The sequence below is a fragment of the Alexandromys fortis genome, unplaced genomic scaffold (genome assembly GCF_014885135.2).
Source record: "Alexandromys fortis isolate MF-2015 unplaced genomic scaffold, M_Fortis_MF-2015_v1.1 scaffold_228, whole genome shotgun sequence".
Lineage (NCBI taxonomy): Eukaryota > Metazoa > Chordata > Mammalia > Rodentia > Cricetidae > Alexandromys > Alexandromys fortis.
The window spans coordinates 1,536,963-1,555,233 of record NW_026068115.1 but is presented as its reverse complement, the minus strand read 5'-3'; the positions used below and the strand labels follow the sequence as shown (position 1 = coordinate 1,555,233).

Genomic DNA, 18,271 nt, shown 5'->3' with positions numbered 1-18,271 from the left:
ATGATAGATAGGATAGGATGATAGGATAGGATAGGATAGGATAGGATAGGATAGGATAGGATAGGATAGTTCCAGTCCGGGTTATCGTATTAGGCAGTGTTGGTCTAAGACTGTGGGAACTCTGGTTCAGTGTGGTTCACTGCGACTGGTTGTCTCCACCATCCCTAGAGTGAGGCTGAACCCCATCCCAAGAACTGAGTAGGGCCTGAGATGTCTCCAGCCTGGCCCAGCTGCCCACAGGCCCCTTGGGTTGGAAAAGGCACTTGCCCTGTGCTTTGGAAAGGCTCTTAAGGCACCCTTTATTAAGGACCCAGGTGCACAGGCTGGAGCCTGGAGGCTGGGCCAGGGATGAGGGCCTGGGAGACAGGTAGGCTGCTTGGTCAAGGCCCATCTGCCTAGCACCAGCTCTAGAAAGGGTTCCACCCACTTAGTCTCTCTCTTCAGGGAGGTTCTGTGTAGTTGTTTCAAATCACTTTCATCTTGGAGCAGTGTGATGCGGAGGGGTGAGGGGTGAGGGTCAGCCCAGGAAGAGCAGTACCTGAAGTCAAATGCTGTCAGTTCCATGGCCTGAGATGCTCCCATTCCCCTTTGCCTAGGAGCCCTTGTCCCTCCCCGAAGAACCTTAGCTTTTAGGTCTGCCAGCCTGCAGGCTGTAGCTTTCCAGTGCTGAGGACAAGGTCTCTGGAGCCAGTCCCCAGCTTCCGGGTCCTGGCCTTTGCTGTGTTCCCAGCCCTGTCCATCACACTATCTGGTCCCTTGTTCCAGCCTTACTGTTCTCCTGGGATCTGTAATGAATAGAAGGCAGTGGGGGTCCTGGGTTTATGGGATCCTAGTAGTTGATGAATTGTGCACAGGCTAAGACAGGAAATATGTTTTCTCTCCTTGAGCCCCCATTATCAAACACCCTAAAAATCTGCTCAGAACTTTACTCTCAGATTAGTGGTGAGGAAACTGAGGCCCAAGTACTTAATCCCAGCTCTTTTGTCAGGGGCCCATGCCACTTCCTTGCTAGGAGCCCTGGGATAGGAGGGCTGGGTAAGCCCCACCTCTGGGGTACCCAGAGTCTCTGGTGGTGGTATTGGGGGTGACAAGCCATTTCCAAGCTGCTCCTTGAGGCCCAATATTAAAGAGGTTCTGAGGTCTTAGTTTCTCTGTCTTTCAAGTGGGCTTATAGAATCTGCCATTGTTTTCCTAGCTCTGGATGACTGATGGAGAAATCAAGGCACCAGTCAACACTAGGCAAGGGGGTGGAGAGATTGTACCTCTAAGAGCAGCAGATCTCAGAGGATCCCAGGCTGTGGGGTTCTCCTGGGCCATGGTCTGGGGACCTGAAGCCAGGGTCAGAAGGGCCAGGGAGTGTCTGAAAGAAGAGGTGCCAGGCTTGGCCCTGCCCTTCTGCCCCAGGGTCTCTCCCCTTTCCCCGGCCAGGGGCGCCTGCTCTCCCCTGAGTACCTCAGCTGCTGCCGCCTTCTCTGTCATCCTCCATAATACCTTCCGTACCTGCAGGGTGGCACAGGTCAGACCTCCCTGGGTCCATCCTTGCATCTGTGGTAACCAGGGCTAGAAGGACCCCAGTCCACCCTCCCTTGATTTCTTTTTCTTTTTTTTTTTTTTTTTTTTTTTTGGTTTTTCGAGATTTCGAGACAGGGTTTCTCTGGTTTTGGAACCTGTCCTGGAACTAGCTCTTGTAGACCAGGCTGGCCTCGAACTCACAGAGATCCGCCTGCCTCTGCCTCCCAAGTGCTGGGATTAAAGGCGTGTGCCACCACCGCCTGGCTCCTTCCTTGATTTCTTTCCCACAGCCCATTTACTGTGCTGTCTCCCCATTATAAACAGCATAGACAAAGAGGATGCACTGGCCGTGAGGACAGACCTCATGTCACTAAGGAACTTCATCCACTCTGTGGCCTGGCCTCCCACTTTGTTCAGATCAAGGGCACAGGACCACAGTACAGACACTGAGGGACAGTGAGAGACAGGAAGGAATCAAAGCCTGCCCTGCCCTCCCTCTAGCCCTTTGGTCTGTAGCCTGCTCACTCCCACTGCAGGCCCCATGGGAGTGGAGAAGGCACCTTCCTGAAGACCCAGAACCACGTGTTTCACCCTGTACCTCTACAGAGGGGCCTGGTCTCTTGCCTCCTTCAGGGAGTGGCTGGGAAGTGCCCAACCTTCAGAGCAAGGGCAGAGCTTGCCCCCCGCAAAGTACCACCATATTTGGGTCTCATGTGGCCCAGTTTGATGAACAGAGAGTTCCAAGGTAGTGTGGTCCGATGGGTTAGACTTGAAACCCGGACTTATTCAGAGACCATGGGACAAATAAAAGGCAGCTACCTGTTCAAGCCTGAGGCCAAGACCAGAGAATATTGAACTCTTAGGTCTTCCTACCCTCGGGTCCCTGGTTCCCAGGCACAACTGAGTTGACCCCCCACCACTAGCCCCCAGGACATGTCACTAAGCCCCAGAGCCACCTGTCCCTTCTGCAGCCCTGGCATTGCCTTTCCTGTCACTTCCCTTTCATATTCTTCTTCAGCAAAGAAAAGCATCTTTTTGAACTTCCATACCTGACCTGATGCCTGGCACCATGCCTGATATCACCCATAGCTCTGCCCCTACAATCAAATTGGAGTTCCCTACAGCAGCTTTAGGGGCCGGAACTGTCTGGTCCTCACAGTCCCTCCTGCCCCATTTCTCACCAGCCCTCCTCGTGTTGTCCATTCCTCTGGGTCCTACAATGACCCCCTCTGCATATAGCTTTCACACCTTAGCTGAGAATCAGTCTTTCCCCATAAGTGGCCACTCTGTTCCCACACTGCCTTGATTGTCCATTGGTCTTTCAGTCTTGGTGGTACCACACTGTGGGTGGGTAGTGCAAAACACTACTTTCTCTGGGGTGTGAACCAGCACTGCCTGGGGGTGGAGAGAATCTGTGAAGTATGAATGAATGAATGAATGAATGAATGAATGAGCAAATAACTCCCCATTCACAGAGCTTTGGTGAGCATCAGGTGGTGTGTTCAGTTCTTTTTAGAGATTATCTTGGTTGTACCACCAGGATGTTCCTTGAGGTGTGGAGGACTTCAGTCCCCCTTAGACAGGTCTAACAGGGTAGATGTGAGCTACAGCTGGTTACAGAAATGAGATGTTGCTCTCTTGCCATGCAACCAGACATTGTGGGTCAGAAGGAAACAAAATCGCCTCTGAAGAACAAGTGAGGCTGGGCCCATTCTGGTCTCTCTGGACCTTACATCACTGTCCTGATGTATATCCTGCCCAGTTTATGCCCAAGACAGAAGGGCAGGGCTGCAGGCGTAGTGGAGGAGAAGAGACAACAAGATGGACGATGTGACAGAAAGCAGGGGAGAAAAGGAGAGCCAGGCCTGGGGAAGTCACAAGGAACCCAGGTTCCTAGGACATAGCCTAGAATGAGTCAGGGGCCTGTCTTACAGTACCATACCCACGGGAACCAGGGACAGAGGCAGGGAAGGGGCTACGGACAGGGAGGAGAGGGTTTAGAGGATAGAGACAAGCCTAGTGGCGATGGCAGAAAACAATATCAACAGAGGGGAGGGGAGGCAGAGAAAACAGGAGAGACAGAAAGAATCAGAGAAAGTTCAGAAACGAAAGAAGCCACAGGTCAGGAGGATAGGGAGGGAGAGGAGGATGGAGAATCTGGTTTGTCTGTCTGCTGTTGCGCCTCTGATTTGAGTCAGCCCTCCAAGCAGGACTGGAGACCAATCCTGGTCATGAAGGGGCAGTGGCGGCAAGCTGGAGTATCACCATGACAACGAGCTTCTGTCACCTATGTTGAGCCAGAGAAACTTCCCCAGGATCACTCAGACATATAGGGCAGACCTGAGACAGAGCCTCTGAGTACTGGGGACCCCAAGCTATGCCAGGAGAGGGGACACAGTACCCAGTTCTCTGCATTTAGGCCAACAGGGTCCTAGGGAGCATGCTTACTCTACCATTGCCGGGGTCTTCTTTAGTGAGGCCCTCTTTCTTCTTGCCCCACCCTCTCGTGTGCAGATGTTTTTGATGGTGTGTACATGTGTTTCTGCAGGGGTGTGGGGCACACGCAAATGCATGCCTTTGGTGGACACAGGTCGATGTGAGGTCTCAAACTCAATTTCCATTCGCTTGATCTCTAGTCAAGGTCCATCATCAGCAAGTCTGACTGGCTAGTAAGGTCCAGGACCCTCTTATCTCCATGTCCTCAGAGCTGGGATCATAGGTACATGCTGCGGCACCCAACGTCTTATGTGGGTACTAGAGATGGGAACTCAGGTCCACATCCTTGGGTGACCATTACTCCCCTACTAACCCTCCCTAGCAGCTCCTTTAGTTTTTTTCAATGCTAAGCTAGCAGAGAATAGCCAAGTCTCCCAGGCCCACGTAGGCCAGGTCCTTTCCCATCCCTGCCTTGTCCCCTCACCACTGTGCCACCCTTTATCTGGGTCCTAGGCAGCCTCTACTTTCTGGATGTCACCTTCAATGGGACTTTTTTCTGCTGTATCCCCAGCACCTTACATGGTGGGTGACCTGACTGTGACATGAACGGATGAGTAGTGGTTAGGGCTCCCCTCTCAAGGACCTATCTGCAGGCAAAGTGGGCTACCCAAGAGACTAAATATCCAGATACAGGCCAGGCAGTGGTGGCACACGCCTTTAATCTTAACACTCGGAGGCAGAGGCAAGGAGGTGGGTGTCTGTGAGTTTAACACCAGCCTGGTCTACATCATAAGTTCCAGGACAGCCAGAGCTACACAGAGAAACCCTGCCTCAGAAAACAACAACAACAAAAAGCCCAGATACAGCAGGATGTAGGACCCATCTTATTTCCTCCTGCTTTGCAACTTTGGGCAAGTAACTAACTGTATATACCCTCAGTGTCTTTATGAAGGTTTTTTGTCTTGTTTTTGTTTCTGTTTGTTCATTTGTTTTATTTATTTATTTAGTTAGTTATTTAGTTATTTATTGTTTTTCGAAATAGGGTTTCTCTGTAGCGTTGGAGCCTGTCCTGGAACTAGCTCTTGTACACCAGTCTGGCCTCGAACTCACAGAGATCCGCCTGTCTCTGCCTCCTGGTGATCCTTGAAGGGGTTCAGATACCATGACCTTTGACTTCCCCCTTGGTAGGACTCAGCCTCCTCAGATGTCCAATGAGCCAAAAGTCCTCTCTCATGTCCTGCTTGTGGACGTGATGACACCACTTGCCATGTCCTTTTTTTTTTTTTTTTTTTTAGCATGCTCCACTTTGCTGTAGAATGCTTTCTGTGATTGAGCCTTACCCCTTGTTTAGTTCTGACAAACCACACACCCAGTGAACCAGAGCTCCCACATCTTACATGGCCAGGGTCTAGAAATACCTGAAAGGAATTGAGGTCCATAGCAGCATAGGCCCAGGCTGGGTTCAGGTGCACCAGAAGGCCAACCAGTCAGGTCAGGCCCAGGACAGGTGGCAGAGCCAGCACTGGCTTTACCAGAGCCCTGTGGGGAAAGGAGGCAGATCTAAGAGGCCAGCATGCCCCCTCAGGTCTGATGGATGAAGCAGCAGCCAGGAAGACAGCCTGCAGCTGCCGGCTGGAAGAACATTCTGCAAAGCCCTTGGATGGACCTTACTTCCTTCTTAGTAGGGGATGAGATTTCACCCCAAGCCTAGTTTGCAAAAATGAGAGCAACTGCCCAGAACTGGGCAGAGATATGGGCCATATGAGCCAGGAAGGCTCTGCACCCCTTTTCCAGGAGCCTGGGCTCCCTGTCTTCTCAGGGAATTGCTGACTTGAGTGGTCATGCTGTATGGGGATGGGTCAAGTGAAGAAGGGCATGGAGGAGGTCACCCCATCATACTCCAGCAGCCATGGGGAGTGGGAAGGGCTCTTGGTAGAGCTGGAGACTTGGATCTTTCCTCTGACCCTAAACTGGGGATGGCCTGACTTCGGGAGTCCTCCTGTCTTGTCTCAAGCAAACTTTCAGCATCTCCTGCAGACAGGGAGGCCCTGGGACAGTGGCTGGTATACACAGTGCCCAAGCATACGTGCCATCTAAGTAAGGACATATGTGCTCCTCTGCTTCACAAGGTCTCACTCACACTTGGCCACACATCCCAACACAGACTCATCATGTTTATACTCAACCAGGCTCATGTGGGGTGTCAGCTGGCCTTGCACCCCAGTCTCATCATGTCCCCCTGCTGGGACTTACCATATCCAGAACCTGATCTTCTGCTGCAGACCAGGCTGTGGGCTCAGCACGCATGCACGACGGTGGGCACTGGACGCGGTGACCATCACCACACAGACAAGGATGCAGGTGCTGTCCTGGAGGTTGGGTGCCAGTGGGCAAGAGAAATCCCCTCTTCCTGATATGTCCCTCCCTTGTGGCACCCACACCTCCGAGTTCACCATCAGCACAAACAACATGGGCCCCACAAAGGCCCAGATGTCATCGGTGTGAGCACGGAGCCAGTAGTGTCCAGAAGTCATGCAGTCATGGGGTTGCACTGTTAGGTAATGGCCACAAAGGCCACAGGAATGCCTAGGGAGAGAAAATGACCTCAGGCCATGCCACCACCCATTTCTCTCAAGAATCCAGCCCACAGTTGTCCCCTGGTATCCCAGGGTCAATCCGAGACCATGGTTGAGCGTGTGTGTGTGTGTGTGTGTGTGTGTGTGTGTGTGTGTGTGTTGGGGGAGGGGGCGTTTAAACCTGCTAATATTGGTTGCAAAACGAGAGTCACGACTGGTCTGAAGCCTGAGGGATGGGAGCCAGTGAGCAGGAAGGGTAGCGATGGGCACAGTGTTAGCTGGTTCAGATTAGGAGAAACAGTGGAGGTGGGGAGCTGAGGCTGCTGAGTGGCGGGGGCTCGAGAGAAACAGGCTGGGGAAAGCTAGAGTCTAATAACTGAGCTCACATCAGAGACGAGTACTAGGTGCTGCTGGGCGAAGCAGTCTGGGGTCATGATGGGGGCTGGGTGCTCAGTGGTGCTGGGTGCTATGTATTGGGCAGTTCTGAGGTGCTGTTGGATGCTGAATGGTACTGATTGGGGATGGGTCAAGGTGTTGGGAAGCAATGGAGAAAAAAACAAGAGAAGGGATCAGGGGTCCTCAGCCCAACCTGCAGCATCCTCATCCTGGGGCCTGGGTGCATGCTCACAGCTACCACCTTGCTCCATCGGCAGCCAGGGGAAGGCAGCCAGAAAGAGAAGATTCATGGCAGCTGTGACAGTCACACAGGCCACCTAGGGGAAGATGGAGGTCACCACTGAGGTCAGCTCTGGACACAACTCAGCTTGATCCCAGGACCAAGCTTGGCATTCTTGTCCAAATAGGAGTCAGGGGAAGGGCTCTGTCACTTGTGCCATCTGGGTCTTTCTTCCCTTGGATTTTGTTTTTGTTTTTGTTTTTTCGAGACAGGGTTTCTCTGTGGTTTTGGAGCCTGTCCTGGAACTAGCTCTTGTAGACCAGGCTGGTCTTGAACTCACAGAGATCCGCCTGCCTCTGCCTCCCGAGTGCTGGGATTAAAGGCGTGCGCCACCACCGCCTGGCTCCTGGGATTTGTTCCCCACCAGGGCAAGGACACCATCAGCAAATAACAGTGGGAGGAGAGACCGAAAGGCCTCCCATGTTTTGCTGGTCCCAGAGCTTACTAGCTGGCTGCCCACCTTGTTGGCCTTTTCCCACTCACTGGTCATGAGGAAGCCCTCAGCAGATGTCAGGGAAAGAGTGAGGTTCTTGTGGATTGTGGTCCACTTAGAAGTGGGGACCCTGCAGGCAGAAGGGTTGGCTTGTGAGGGCAGCCTGGTGAGCCTTAAGCCCTTCAGCCTGGTCTTGTCTGTGCCCTCTTACTGGGCTCATACAGGCAGCAAGGGGCACAGCTCACCCTAAGGGAAGCCCCAGGCCAATCGTGGGGATTGCTATGGAACCTGAGACACAGAGAGCCCTGATATGGAACACTTCCTTACCCAGCCAGTAGGAAGAGTAGGAAGGTGGTGGCAAGAACACACAGGGACACGTCACAGTCCACAATGACAGAGTCCTCAGCATCGACGCCTCTTCAGGACCTCCCTGACAAGCAATTACAGCGAGGAATCCATCCCCATCCTGGTTTGCACCAGACTCACCCTGCCTGGGAACTTCAGGTCTTCCTCCGGGATCGAGGATGGCAATGGTACTAACCACTAGGGACCAGGCCTGCACACAGTAGGTGTTTAATAAATGAGCACTTGAGTGTATCTTTCTTGCTGGATCTCCCTAAAAGCGACCCCTCCAGGCAAGCTTCCACTGACTCAGCAGTCCTGGATTGGAAGTGAGTGACACACTTAGGGCTGGTCCTGCGGGGCAGGTGATACCATAAGCATCCCAGACAACTGTTAGAAATGAGGCCACCAATGGGTTATGATGTGACATTTACAGGGCAGAAGCATGTAAGTTTTCCTGGCCTCTACCAGACCAGCGTCTTCTCACAGCACCGACTGTCTAACTTGACCTCCTTTCTGGCTCCAGGGAGTCCATCTCGCCTGGTCTGCTCTGGAGTCTGCTTCCTGCTGACTGAGTTCCCTCTTCCTCTCACACTCTTCTGGGCTCATGATTTATCTACATGCTCGTCATGACCACCAGGACAACCTCCTGAACCCATACATCTCTACCAGACACCCCACCATTTCCCCACATAGGTCCTCTCCAAGCCCAATTTCCAGCAGGGCCTTGGTCCCTGACTCACCTCCAGCTGCCTGTGCAGGATCTCAGGATGAACTGGCATGGCTTCCTTCCTTGCTACCTGCAATAACCTCCCTGTGCAGCTGTGGCTCTCCCTTGCTCACCTGGACTTCAAACACCTGCAGCAGGATGGCAAAGCTAGTGCTGTGTGGTTGCAGAAGCAGGTGGTAGAATTCAGGTGCACAGTGAGTACCAAGCAGCCGCTGACAACCTGGATTCAGTCCCCAAGACCCACAGGTTAGAAAGACAGAGCTGGCTCTTGGAAGTTGTCCTATGTCTTTCACATGTGTGTGGTGGCATGTGTACGGGAGCATGGGGCAGGTATAAGCATAGTGTGTGTGTGTTCATGTGCGTGTGTGCGTGTGTGTGTGATTATGTGATTTTCTGCAAAGTTACCACAAGCATAAATTGTAGGAAAGAAAGTCGTTTCAACAAGCATTGCTGAGAAAGATGGATGCTCACTTGAAGAAGAATGAAACTAGATCCCCAATTCTCACTTTGTATAAAAAAAAACAATTCTGGGTCTGGTAAGATGGCTCAGCAGGTAAGTCTGATGACCTGAGTTCAGTTCTGGAGCCTACATGGAGAAAGGGAGAACTAATTCCTGTAAGTTGTTCTCTGACCTACACACACACATGAGTGCGTGCACACATACGCACACACACACACTGGTGTGGCTCGTGTACATGTATGTTCAAGCATGTGCACACACATAAAATCATAATATTTCAACCTTAATATAATGCATGAAACTCTGAATTGGGTTTGGACATGGTGGTGCATACCTTTAGTCTCAGCATCTAAGGGCAGAGACAGTGTACCTATTTAAATTTGATGCTAGTACTGTTTACATAGCAAGTTTCAGATTAGCTGGGGCTACACAGCAAGATCTTTTCTCAAATAAAATAAGAATTGCCAAATGGGGGTGGTGCAGGACAATGGTTTATATTCTGTCAATTATATTTTAAATAAATGCTGATTGGCCAGTAGCCAGGCAGGAAGTACAGGCGGGACAACCAGACAGGAAGTTGAGGTGGGTCAATGAGAACAGGAGTATTCTGGGAAGAAGGAAGCTCTTCCCATAGTCCTGCCCAGACACATAAGAAGAAAGATGTGACCTGCCCCACAGAAAAAGGTACTGAGCCATGTGGCTAACATAGATAAGAATAATGGGCTAATATAAGTTATAAGAGTTAATAAGAAGCCTGAGCTAATGGGCCAATCAGTTTATAATTTATATGGACCTCTGCATGATTTTCTTTGGGATTTAGTGGCTGTGGGAACTGGGCAGGACAGAAACCCCAACAAGCAGGCCCTCATGTTACATGGGGGACTGGAGAGATGACTCAGGAGTTAAGAGCACTGGCTGCTCTTCCAGAGGACCTGAGTTCAATTCCTAGCACCCACATGGCATGCCCTCTTCTGGTGTACAAGCATACATGCAGACAAAGCACTCTTACACATAAAATACATACACAAAAATCTTTAAAAATATAATAAAGAATTGACAAATGGGATTGCATGGAATTAATTTTTTTAAAATGCACAAAAAGAGACATTGGGTCAAGTGAAAAGACAGGTTTCAGAATGGGAACATCTTTGATATATATATATATGATAAGAATTAACATTTAAAATCTATGAAGAACTCTAAAAATTAAACACCAACCCACCCCAAACAAATGATTCAATCCATAAATGGGCTAAGTTCAAAGAGAACTGCAAATGACTGATAAACATATAATAAACATATGATAAACATATAATAAAAGGTCTAACACCCTTAGTCACCAGGGAACTGCAAATCAAAAGTGCTTTGAGATCATCTTACCCACTGCATCATCTTACCCACTGCATCATCTTACCCACTGCATCATCTAACCCACTGCATCATCAAGAAAACAATGGGGACTGGAGGGACGACTAGGGTTAAGAGTACGCACTGCTCTTGCAGAGGCTGAGCTCTGGCTTTCCAGCACTCATGTTAGGCAACTCAAACTGCCTATAACTCCAGATCTGGGGTGTGTGGCAGGAGCAAGAATCCAACACTTCTGGCCTATGTGGATACCTGTACCTCCCACATGTATATATAACCTAAAATGATACAAATAAATCTTTTTTTTTTTTTTTGAGACAGGGTTTCTCTGTATAGTCCAGACTGTCCTGGATACTCTGTAGACCAGGCTGGCCTTGAACTCAGAGATCTGCCTGCCTCTGTCTCCCAAGTTCTGGGATTAAAGGCATGTGCTCCCACCACCTGGCTACAAATACATCTTCTAAAACAGAAAACAAGCAACAATACACACTGGCAAAGACGTAGGGAAAGGAAACTTGTGCACTGCTGATGGGGACGTAAACCAATACCATTGCTATGGAAATCAGTGTAGAGGATCCTCAAAAAACTAATAAAGTCATTATTTAAATGATAACTAAAAATGCAATTGAAAACATTTTAAGTAGTATGGTAAATTGCATACTTATATAGTCTACTCACTGTATTCTCAGGTTCTGCTTCCATGTCTTCAACAGGATCAAAGAAAATATTAAACAAAATAATGCCTCTATCCTGAACATGTAGAGACTTTTTCTGGTCATGAGTTCCTAAAGCAGATCTTAGAATATGACTTCAAACGACACATTGTATTGGATTCCATGAGTGAACCAGGAGACTGTGTGCTCACTGTAACTTCCATGCTGCCTAAAGGACTTGAACATCTGTTTCTGGGTTCAGGTGCCTGGTAGGTGAGGAACGAAACTGTAACCAGGTTGATGGAGGGTCTTGGGAGGCTTTGCAGACAGACTGATACAGTGGCCACAGTAGGTGTATGTGTGCCCCTGAAAGACCCCCTGTGAGAAACAGAGGCTTAAGCTTTCTTTAAATGTCCCAAGGGTTTAATAGAAAGAAGGAATTGGAAGTTTGGGTTTTACAAACTATGACATCAAACCCCCATGCCATGAAAGCCTTTCCACGCCAGTTTATGGAGAGCCCTCCCCCTCTTCATACAACCACAGTGCCCAGTCCATCACTCAAGTATGTAGCTCTTCAGAGCTTTCTGAGTAGGACCCTGCCTACTGTCAAGTTCGCAAGCGAAGGCAGCCTCTCAGAGAAGCACAGCCAGACAGCTTTCCTCTTCACCCACCATTCCCTAGGAGCAGCCTCACTTCACCTGCAGGGATGTGGATGTGCCCTGGTACTTCTGGATGCCTGCCAGGAGCGGTGAATGTGTGCCCTGCAGTGCTGGCCTCCATCAGGTGCAGGCTTTGGACTTCCAGGCCCGGGATCAAACACTTGATGAGTGTGAATTTGGGTCTAGCCCTGGGCAGGATATTCAGATACACCTGGGACCCCAGGGGCAACAGGAAGAGGAGGGACAGTCCTATTACATAGGGGCATGTTTAAGATGTTAGGAAGACCTGCCTGCCAAGAGAGAACTCAATGTGTGTGTGTGTGTGTGTGTGTGTGTGTGTGTGTGTGTGTGTGTGTGTGTTTCTGCTCAAGCAGGGCTCCAAGGGAAGAATTTGCTCAGAGATCAAGGGGAAAGGGCATTGTGGGCAGGAGTCTGAATGGCATGAAGTGCATAGAGGTACAGAGAGTGAACTCTCAGAGAGCACACTGAGGAAGGCTAGCTGTGGGAGTGGATGGTTGCTCACAGTCAGGCAAGTCTGAAGGTGAATGTGAGTCTGTTCAGAGGTCAGCATGAGCCCAGCAGGGATGCCAGTGCTCACACTGTCCCCAGGGCACAGACCCACCAGCCACTTGGAAGGAAGCTGTAGCTCTGCTCCTGCCCCCACTCCAGGCTCCACCACCACAGGCCCTGACCTGGGGGTCAGAGATGCTTGGGGTTCTGGCTACAAACCTTTAATGGCTTCAAGATCAAGGCTTGGCTTCCACTGCTTCCTTCAGACCCCTCCAACCACTGTCTACTGAGTCAGCCTGCAAGTCTAGCATGGCGTGTGGTTTCTGGCCTGTGTGCCAGCTGGAACATGCTGCCTCAGGGCCACTCCCCTCACTACTGATTCAGGGTGAATAGGTGCTCAAGTCTCCTATTAAAAAACAAAACAAAACAAAACAAAAATAAAACCCAAACTCATGTGGGAGTGAGCACAGGGGAGGGGACCAAGAAAATTCACTGAGTTGTTTTCCACTTTCTGCTGGGCAAAGACATCCAGTCTGCAAAGACATCCAGTCTTAACAAGGCAAGTGTGCCCATTCTCTAATGAGAAAACTGAGGTCCACTGTCTGGTATTTCCTCCTCTACCACAGTGCCCCAAATCCCTAGTTACAGGTGGACTTCATACATCTCTACCTGTCTGGTGATGCATTCCTTAGCACCAGCCTCCTGGGTTGTGCCGTTTCTCCTTACCCTCGTATCCTGTTCCAGATTCAGCCCGCTAGCACTTTGCAAGGACGAGTATTATAATACCTCTCCTTCCTGTGACAATTCCTGTTCTCCAGAGCCCCTGCCTGCGATTTAGGCAGACGCGTTGGGTGGACCACTCCACGTGGAGGACACCCCACTTGTGGCAGTTGGCAGATTCTTGTATATGGGAAAGGTCCTTATCCACCAGTGCCTCTTAATACCATTCTTAGCTATGTGCAGTGTTCAAGTGGGATTTCCGCTCAGTGACTAAAGGAGCGTCTCCTGCGGGATGGAGAGATGCAGTCCAGAAATGGGTGCTAACTAGTCCAGTTATACAATAAGGGAGCTGCAAGACCAGATCCCGCCCGGCCTTGCCGGCCTCACCTCCGTGATAGACAGCCAAACACCGGCTGATTAGTGCTCCACCAGGACCAGCCTGGCCACAAACATGAAGTTCCTCCCAGAGCTTGGTCTGCAGCTCCGGCTCCTCAGCTCTGCCTAATCAGAAAGTACAGGATGGCCAGCAGGGCCGCAGGCCCCAGGGGATCTCTCTTCTGCCAGGACTCTCTCCAAGAGTCCTAGGAAGCTAGAAGCCTTGTCCAAGGACAGGATCCCAGGAGCTTCAGAGAAGGGGGTTGGGAGAAGCTATGGTCTGAGGAGCAACTGACAAGAGGGAGCTCTCCAGGGTCACAGTTGGGCACTACCAGGGTCTTGTTAGTGGATCAAATCTGTCACAAGCTCCCAGCTGTCAGGGATTCTAAAACAAGAGTAGGAACAAACTGGATTTCTGTAACACCTCAGGTGTGTGAGGAAAATAAGGTCCAGGGAGTTGACCCACGGTACTGCAGGCGTTCCAGGCTCCAGGGATGGGTTTACCACAGTGGCACTGGCCAAAGCATTGACTCTGCTGATGACATCCTGATCTGGCCATGACTGGAAGTCCTGAAGCTGCTGCTAAGTCTCTGCAAAAGAGTGGAGGCCAGGTTGGGCCCTGGATAACAGAGGGGCCAGCCTGTACGATGACCATCCCCATGTGCTGGACACCAGAGGGGCCAGCCTGTACGATGACCATCCCCATGTGCTGCTTTGGACAGGAAGAGCACATCTGTGGCAGTGCCTGGAGAACTGAACAGTGTGCCGGATTGGGAAACTGAAGCACAGCAGAATGTTCAGAGTCATGTAGATAAGATTCACTCCAGGTTTGTTGGGACTTCCTGCCTGTTGCGTAGATCTGAACCTTGGAGATTACAAACAGCACAGCTAAGGTGCACCTATTTGGTAGCAGCAGAGAAAGGGCTGTGGGTTCAAGCAGCGTTCAGAGAGAGCCCTTGGTGCTGGATCCTGTGTTCCACATGGGGCACTCCTCTGTGGGCACTGGCCAGAGTAGGAAGATGACAAGACCACATCTTGGCTCTCTACCCGGTGGGTACTGTATCCATTTACTCATGCAGGTATAAAAGGTGCCTGCTCATGAGTGGGAACCATGGGGTGCTGTGTTGAGAGGGGCGCTGAAGACAGCACTGAGCAAGCCCACACTAAGCCTTAAGCTATTAAGGTTTGGCAGTTTCAGGACAGACACTGTTGTCCTGGAGAGGGCATGGCCCTAACTGGGAGAGATCAAATTGACAAAGGCTGAGCGGGAAGCTGGAGTGTCTAGAAGGGTCCGTACTAGACCCAGTGGGCTACCCAGGGGAAAGGCATAGCAGCTGGGCTGGGCAGGGAGGTGCCCATGTCCTACCAGGACAGAGCAGGCGCACGCGCATGGCCAGCAACAGCAGGGACATGAAGTTTAGAGCTTCTGGGTCCTCTTGAAAGAGGAGGCCCCCTGGGGATTGCGCGCAGGCACAAGCTTGTCTCACCTGCGCGGGGCTCAGGGCCCGGTCCCATGGGTGGAAGTCAGTGAGGTTGCCACTGAATGTGTCATAGACCAAGAACCCATCACTTGGGAGATTTTGATCCTGACCCAGCACAAGTATACTTTGGAAGGCACCAGATGACCGGTGCTGAGTCCCTGAGCCCCGGTGTGTCGCCTACCGTCAGTGAACAGCGCCCAGCGCCTGCTGAACTGCTTCCACGTGGCTCACACATGGTGCCAGCGGGATGACTCTGCACAAGTAGCGCCGCATGCACGGAGCCTCCGGGTTCGGCAAAGGCACGCAGCTGCAGAACATTGGCTACAGTGGGGGAGGGGGGAAGCCAGGGAGAAGAGCGTGGTCGCCTCTCTCTGCATCTCACTGAACGTGCACTCGCAGGCTATGAGGGCCTCCAGCGCTGGCAGGGCCTCGGGCAATCATGCGGTTCTGTCAGCAGACCAGTGCAGCCGTAGTGTGCGCACCTGTGATGACAAGCGATCTAGAGCCTCAGTTTCCCTAGCTGCCACAGGGCCTGCCGCTGACTGGCACAGCCACAAAGGCTGCCATGGAATTTGGGATACCTCCAGCCCAGAGAAGAAAGATGTTGGGGCTCCAGGTCCCCTGCTCAGGGACTAAGCCCCACTTCCAGGTGGCCCTGCACCGATAACTTAACTTCAGCTCATCTCAAAGCTCACCGTGAGACCCCATCTCTGGAGGGGCCACTATATGGACTCTATATTCCATCCCTTGCCCCAGATTCTGAGCCCGTGCTTATGCCTCTGTAGTTGTCTTCACAGAAAGGCCTCTTTTGTCCTAGCCAGACCAAGTTGGGCAAAAGTGGAGTGAGAGTCCTGTTTAGGAGCCCCAATGCCAGGTGGCCAAAGCTCTGGTCGCAGTACCCTTGGGTTTGCCACCAGCTCAGCTGCTGTCCTGTGAACTTGCATTACCTCGCCTGGGGCACTGGGGCAGGAGCTCATTAGAGAATGAGCCCAGGAGAGAATTTTGTGGACACCTCACCCTTTTGGATGAGGACAAGGGCCAAGATCAAGGGCTCCGAGTCTGATGGGCCAGAACAGAATTATCTACTTTGTGACTTGCTCCCTGCAGTCTTCTGTACAACAGGAATGACATGGGGTCTCCCACAGGGGTCGGAAGGAAGACCTGCCTCCTCCCCTTTCTGCTTAGTTTAGACCAATATGCCAACCACTTGACTCAGCTGGGCTGTCTCTACAGGGCATCTTCCTGTGAGGACCCCTCATACCAACCTTCAGCCAAAGGGTTCCTCGATTCACCTGGGTGGTTAGAGGAAGTCCCAGAGAGACTTCTGATCTGAGAGAGAAGATGAATCTCCCCGATGTCTTTGGTAGTTGAATGTCTACTGTGTGTTCAAAGGGAGACATGGAAGCTGCAGGCTCTGCAGCCCACTTGTTTGATATTGGGCACACACCCCTCCCATGAGTGAATGTCATTGGCATAGCACCCAGTAGGGGCTTTTGTTTTGTTTATAATCATGATGTGTGGTGGCCATTTGGAAAGTCTCTCCAGAAATTAGGTACCAGAAGATAGAGGAGAAAGTGAGCAAGGGAGATCATTCTGGATGCGGCAATGGCAGGTAAGGGACAGTGGGAATCACACGCCTGGCCAGTGCCTAATGAAGCATTGGGGACACACTGCAGTCTCAGAACTTGGGAGGTGATGGAGAGAGGGACAGGAATACAGGGACACCATCGACTTCATAGTCATTCCAAACCAGCCTGGCTCCATGAGGCTCCCTTTCAGAACAACAGCAAAAGAAAGCAACTCAGCCTTCTGCCTTGCTACCTCCTGGAAGTTCTGCGGGGGTCCAAATCTCCCCTTTCTTTGGTTCCCATACCTCATCAGGCTGGAGGCCAAGCCCTGGGGTTAGAGTTCAGGAAAATGGGCGGCACTTGCTTGTACAAAAGGATGGTCTTCAGGATGGAAACTTCAGGAAACGGGGAGTTTTAAGGACTACAGCAATCCACTCTTTAGAGTGAGGCAGACACAAGCCAGGAGTTCAAACCATTGGGTTCTCAGCTTGGTGGTCCAGGCTTTCTGCCTTGCCTGTCCTACATTCCTCATGCAGCTGCCTGGCTTTGTTTTCCTATGTATTTGTTTGTGATAGGGTCAGCCACGTAGCTGTGCTGGTCTTGAACCTTCAGTCCTACCTGAGGGTTGCACCCCACCCATCTAAGCCCGCCCGGCCTGTTTCCAGACTCACACTCTGGTTCCTTGAGACCTTTGATGACAGTCTCCACTACCTGGACCAGTTTCCCACACCTTCAATGGTCCCTTCTTCAAGATGGATTCTCAGTCACTCCAGTTACCCAACACTGGTGGTAGGCCTATCATAACCTGGATGTACAAATTGGGGATATGATAGTCATGGGTGATTTGGAGGCTGCTCCTGGCAAGCTACAGGGCTCTGCCTCCTGGGTCTCTGTTCCAGCCCTGGCATGCACAGATGTCCTAGACAACACATTGTCCTGGCCTCATGCCACTTGGGAGTCTGGCCCCTCAGAATAGTAATCCATGACCTTTTTTATACAGAAAATCAGTCCTATGTTCAGGAGGCCTTAGAAGTGAACATCGTTGTTCACTCTGAAAATCACCAATTTCCTAAACTTTGCCCCATTTTAAATAATTCCTTTGTCTATGTGCCCCATTCCAATGAAAGTGGGTGGTGAGGTCCAATTATCACTGTATGCTGTGTACATTGACGCAGGGCTCAGTGAGTGCTGTGTCCCTTGCTTCTATCTGTACTCTCCAACCCCTTGGAGCACACCTCTCTTGCTCAAAAAAAAAAAAAAAAATTGACTGCCACCATGGGTCTCCTCTCCACAAGAACTCTAGGGAAATCCCCTCTAGGCAGATGAGACCTAGGGACCTGGGTCTCCCTTTACCGTTGTTCCCTCCCCTGTTCTTATCATGGTGCTATCTTTCCAGTCTACTTTATGTCTGTGGTTTCCTCCGCATGGCAGGTCAGCCAGTCTGGCCTAGGACAGGGGAGGGGCTCTGTAACTCCTCCTTGAGACCCTCCCCTCCCCTGGGTCCAGGACAGAACCTCTAGCCCTGGCGGGGGAGACCTGCCTGTTGTTCTGTGCTTCAGCCATTGCTGTTGAAGGCTCCCCATTAGAAAGAGTCGTTGTGAGACTTGGATTAAAAAATGAACTTGGGGAAGCTGAAGGGCCCTTGAAATTCTGGACGCCTTAGGAGACCAAGTTAGTGGGACCAGAGGGGAGGAGCCCTCAGTATACGACTAACCTGAATTGCTCCCCAGCCTACCCTGCCTTACATCCACCCGCTCTGAGGACAGCTGGTGCAT

At 51.2% G+C, this 18,271-nt stretch overlaps 1 protein-coding gene across 1 annotated transcript in view; it reads right to left on the bottom strand.

The window, feature by feature from the left end:
- Adgrd2 (adhesion G protein-coupled receptor D2) overlaps positions 1-18,271 on the bottom strand; it is a 23,076-nt gene extending 4,805 nt beyond the window's left edge. Inside the window, 25 exon segments of the mRNA XM_050124881.1 lie at positions 1,263-1,500; positions 5,367-5,487; positions 6,202-6,317; positions 6,402-6,534; positions 7,118-7,174; positions 7,176-7,237; positions 7,661-7,763; positions 7,961-8,024; positions 8,027-8,063; positions 8,819-8,863; positions 8,866-8,925; positions 11,209-11,234; positions 11,855-12,053; positions 12,366-12,534; positions 13,574-13,621; positions 13,623-13,720; positions 13,952-14,037; positions 14,347-14,398; positions 14,400-14,449; positions 14,814-15,056; positions 15,059-15,181; positions 15,184-15,268; positions 15,270-15,356; positions 15,752-15,865; positions 18,242-18,271. Of these exon segments, the coding sequence (XP_049980838.1) occupies positions 1,263-1,500; positions 5,367-5,487; positions 6,202-6,317; positions 6,402-6,534; positions 7,118-7,174; positions 7,176-7,237; positions 7,661-7,763; positions 7,961-8,024; positions 8,027-8,063; positions 8,819-8,863; positions 8,866-8,925; positions 11,209-11,234; positions 11,855-12,053; positions 12,366-12,534; positions 13,574-13,621; positions 13,623-13,720; positions 13,952-14,037; positions 14,347-14,398; positions 14,400-14,449; positions 14,814-15,056; positions 15,059-15,181; positions 15,184-15,268; positions 15,270-15,356; positions 15,752-15,865; positions 18,242-18,271 (2,446 nt within the window).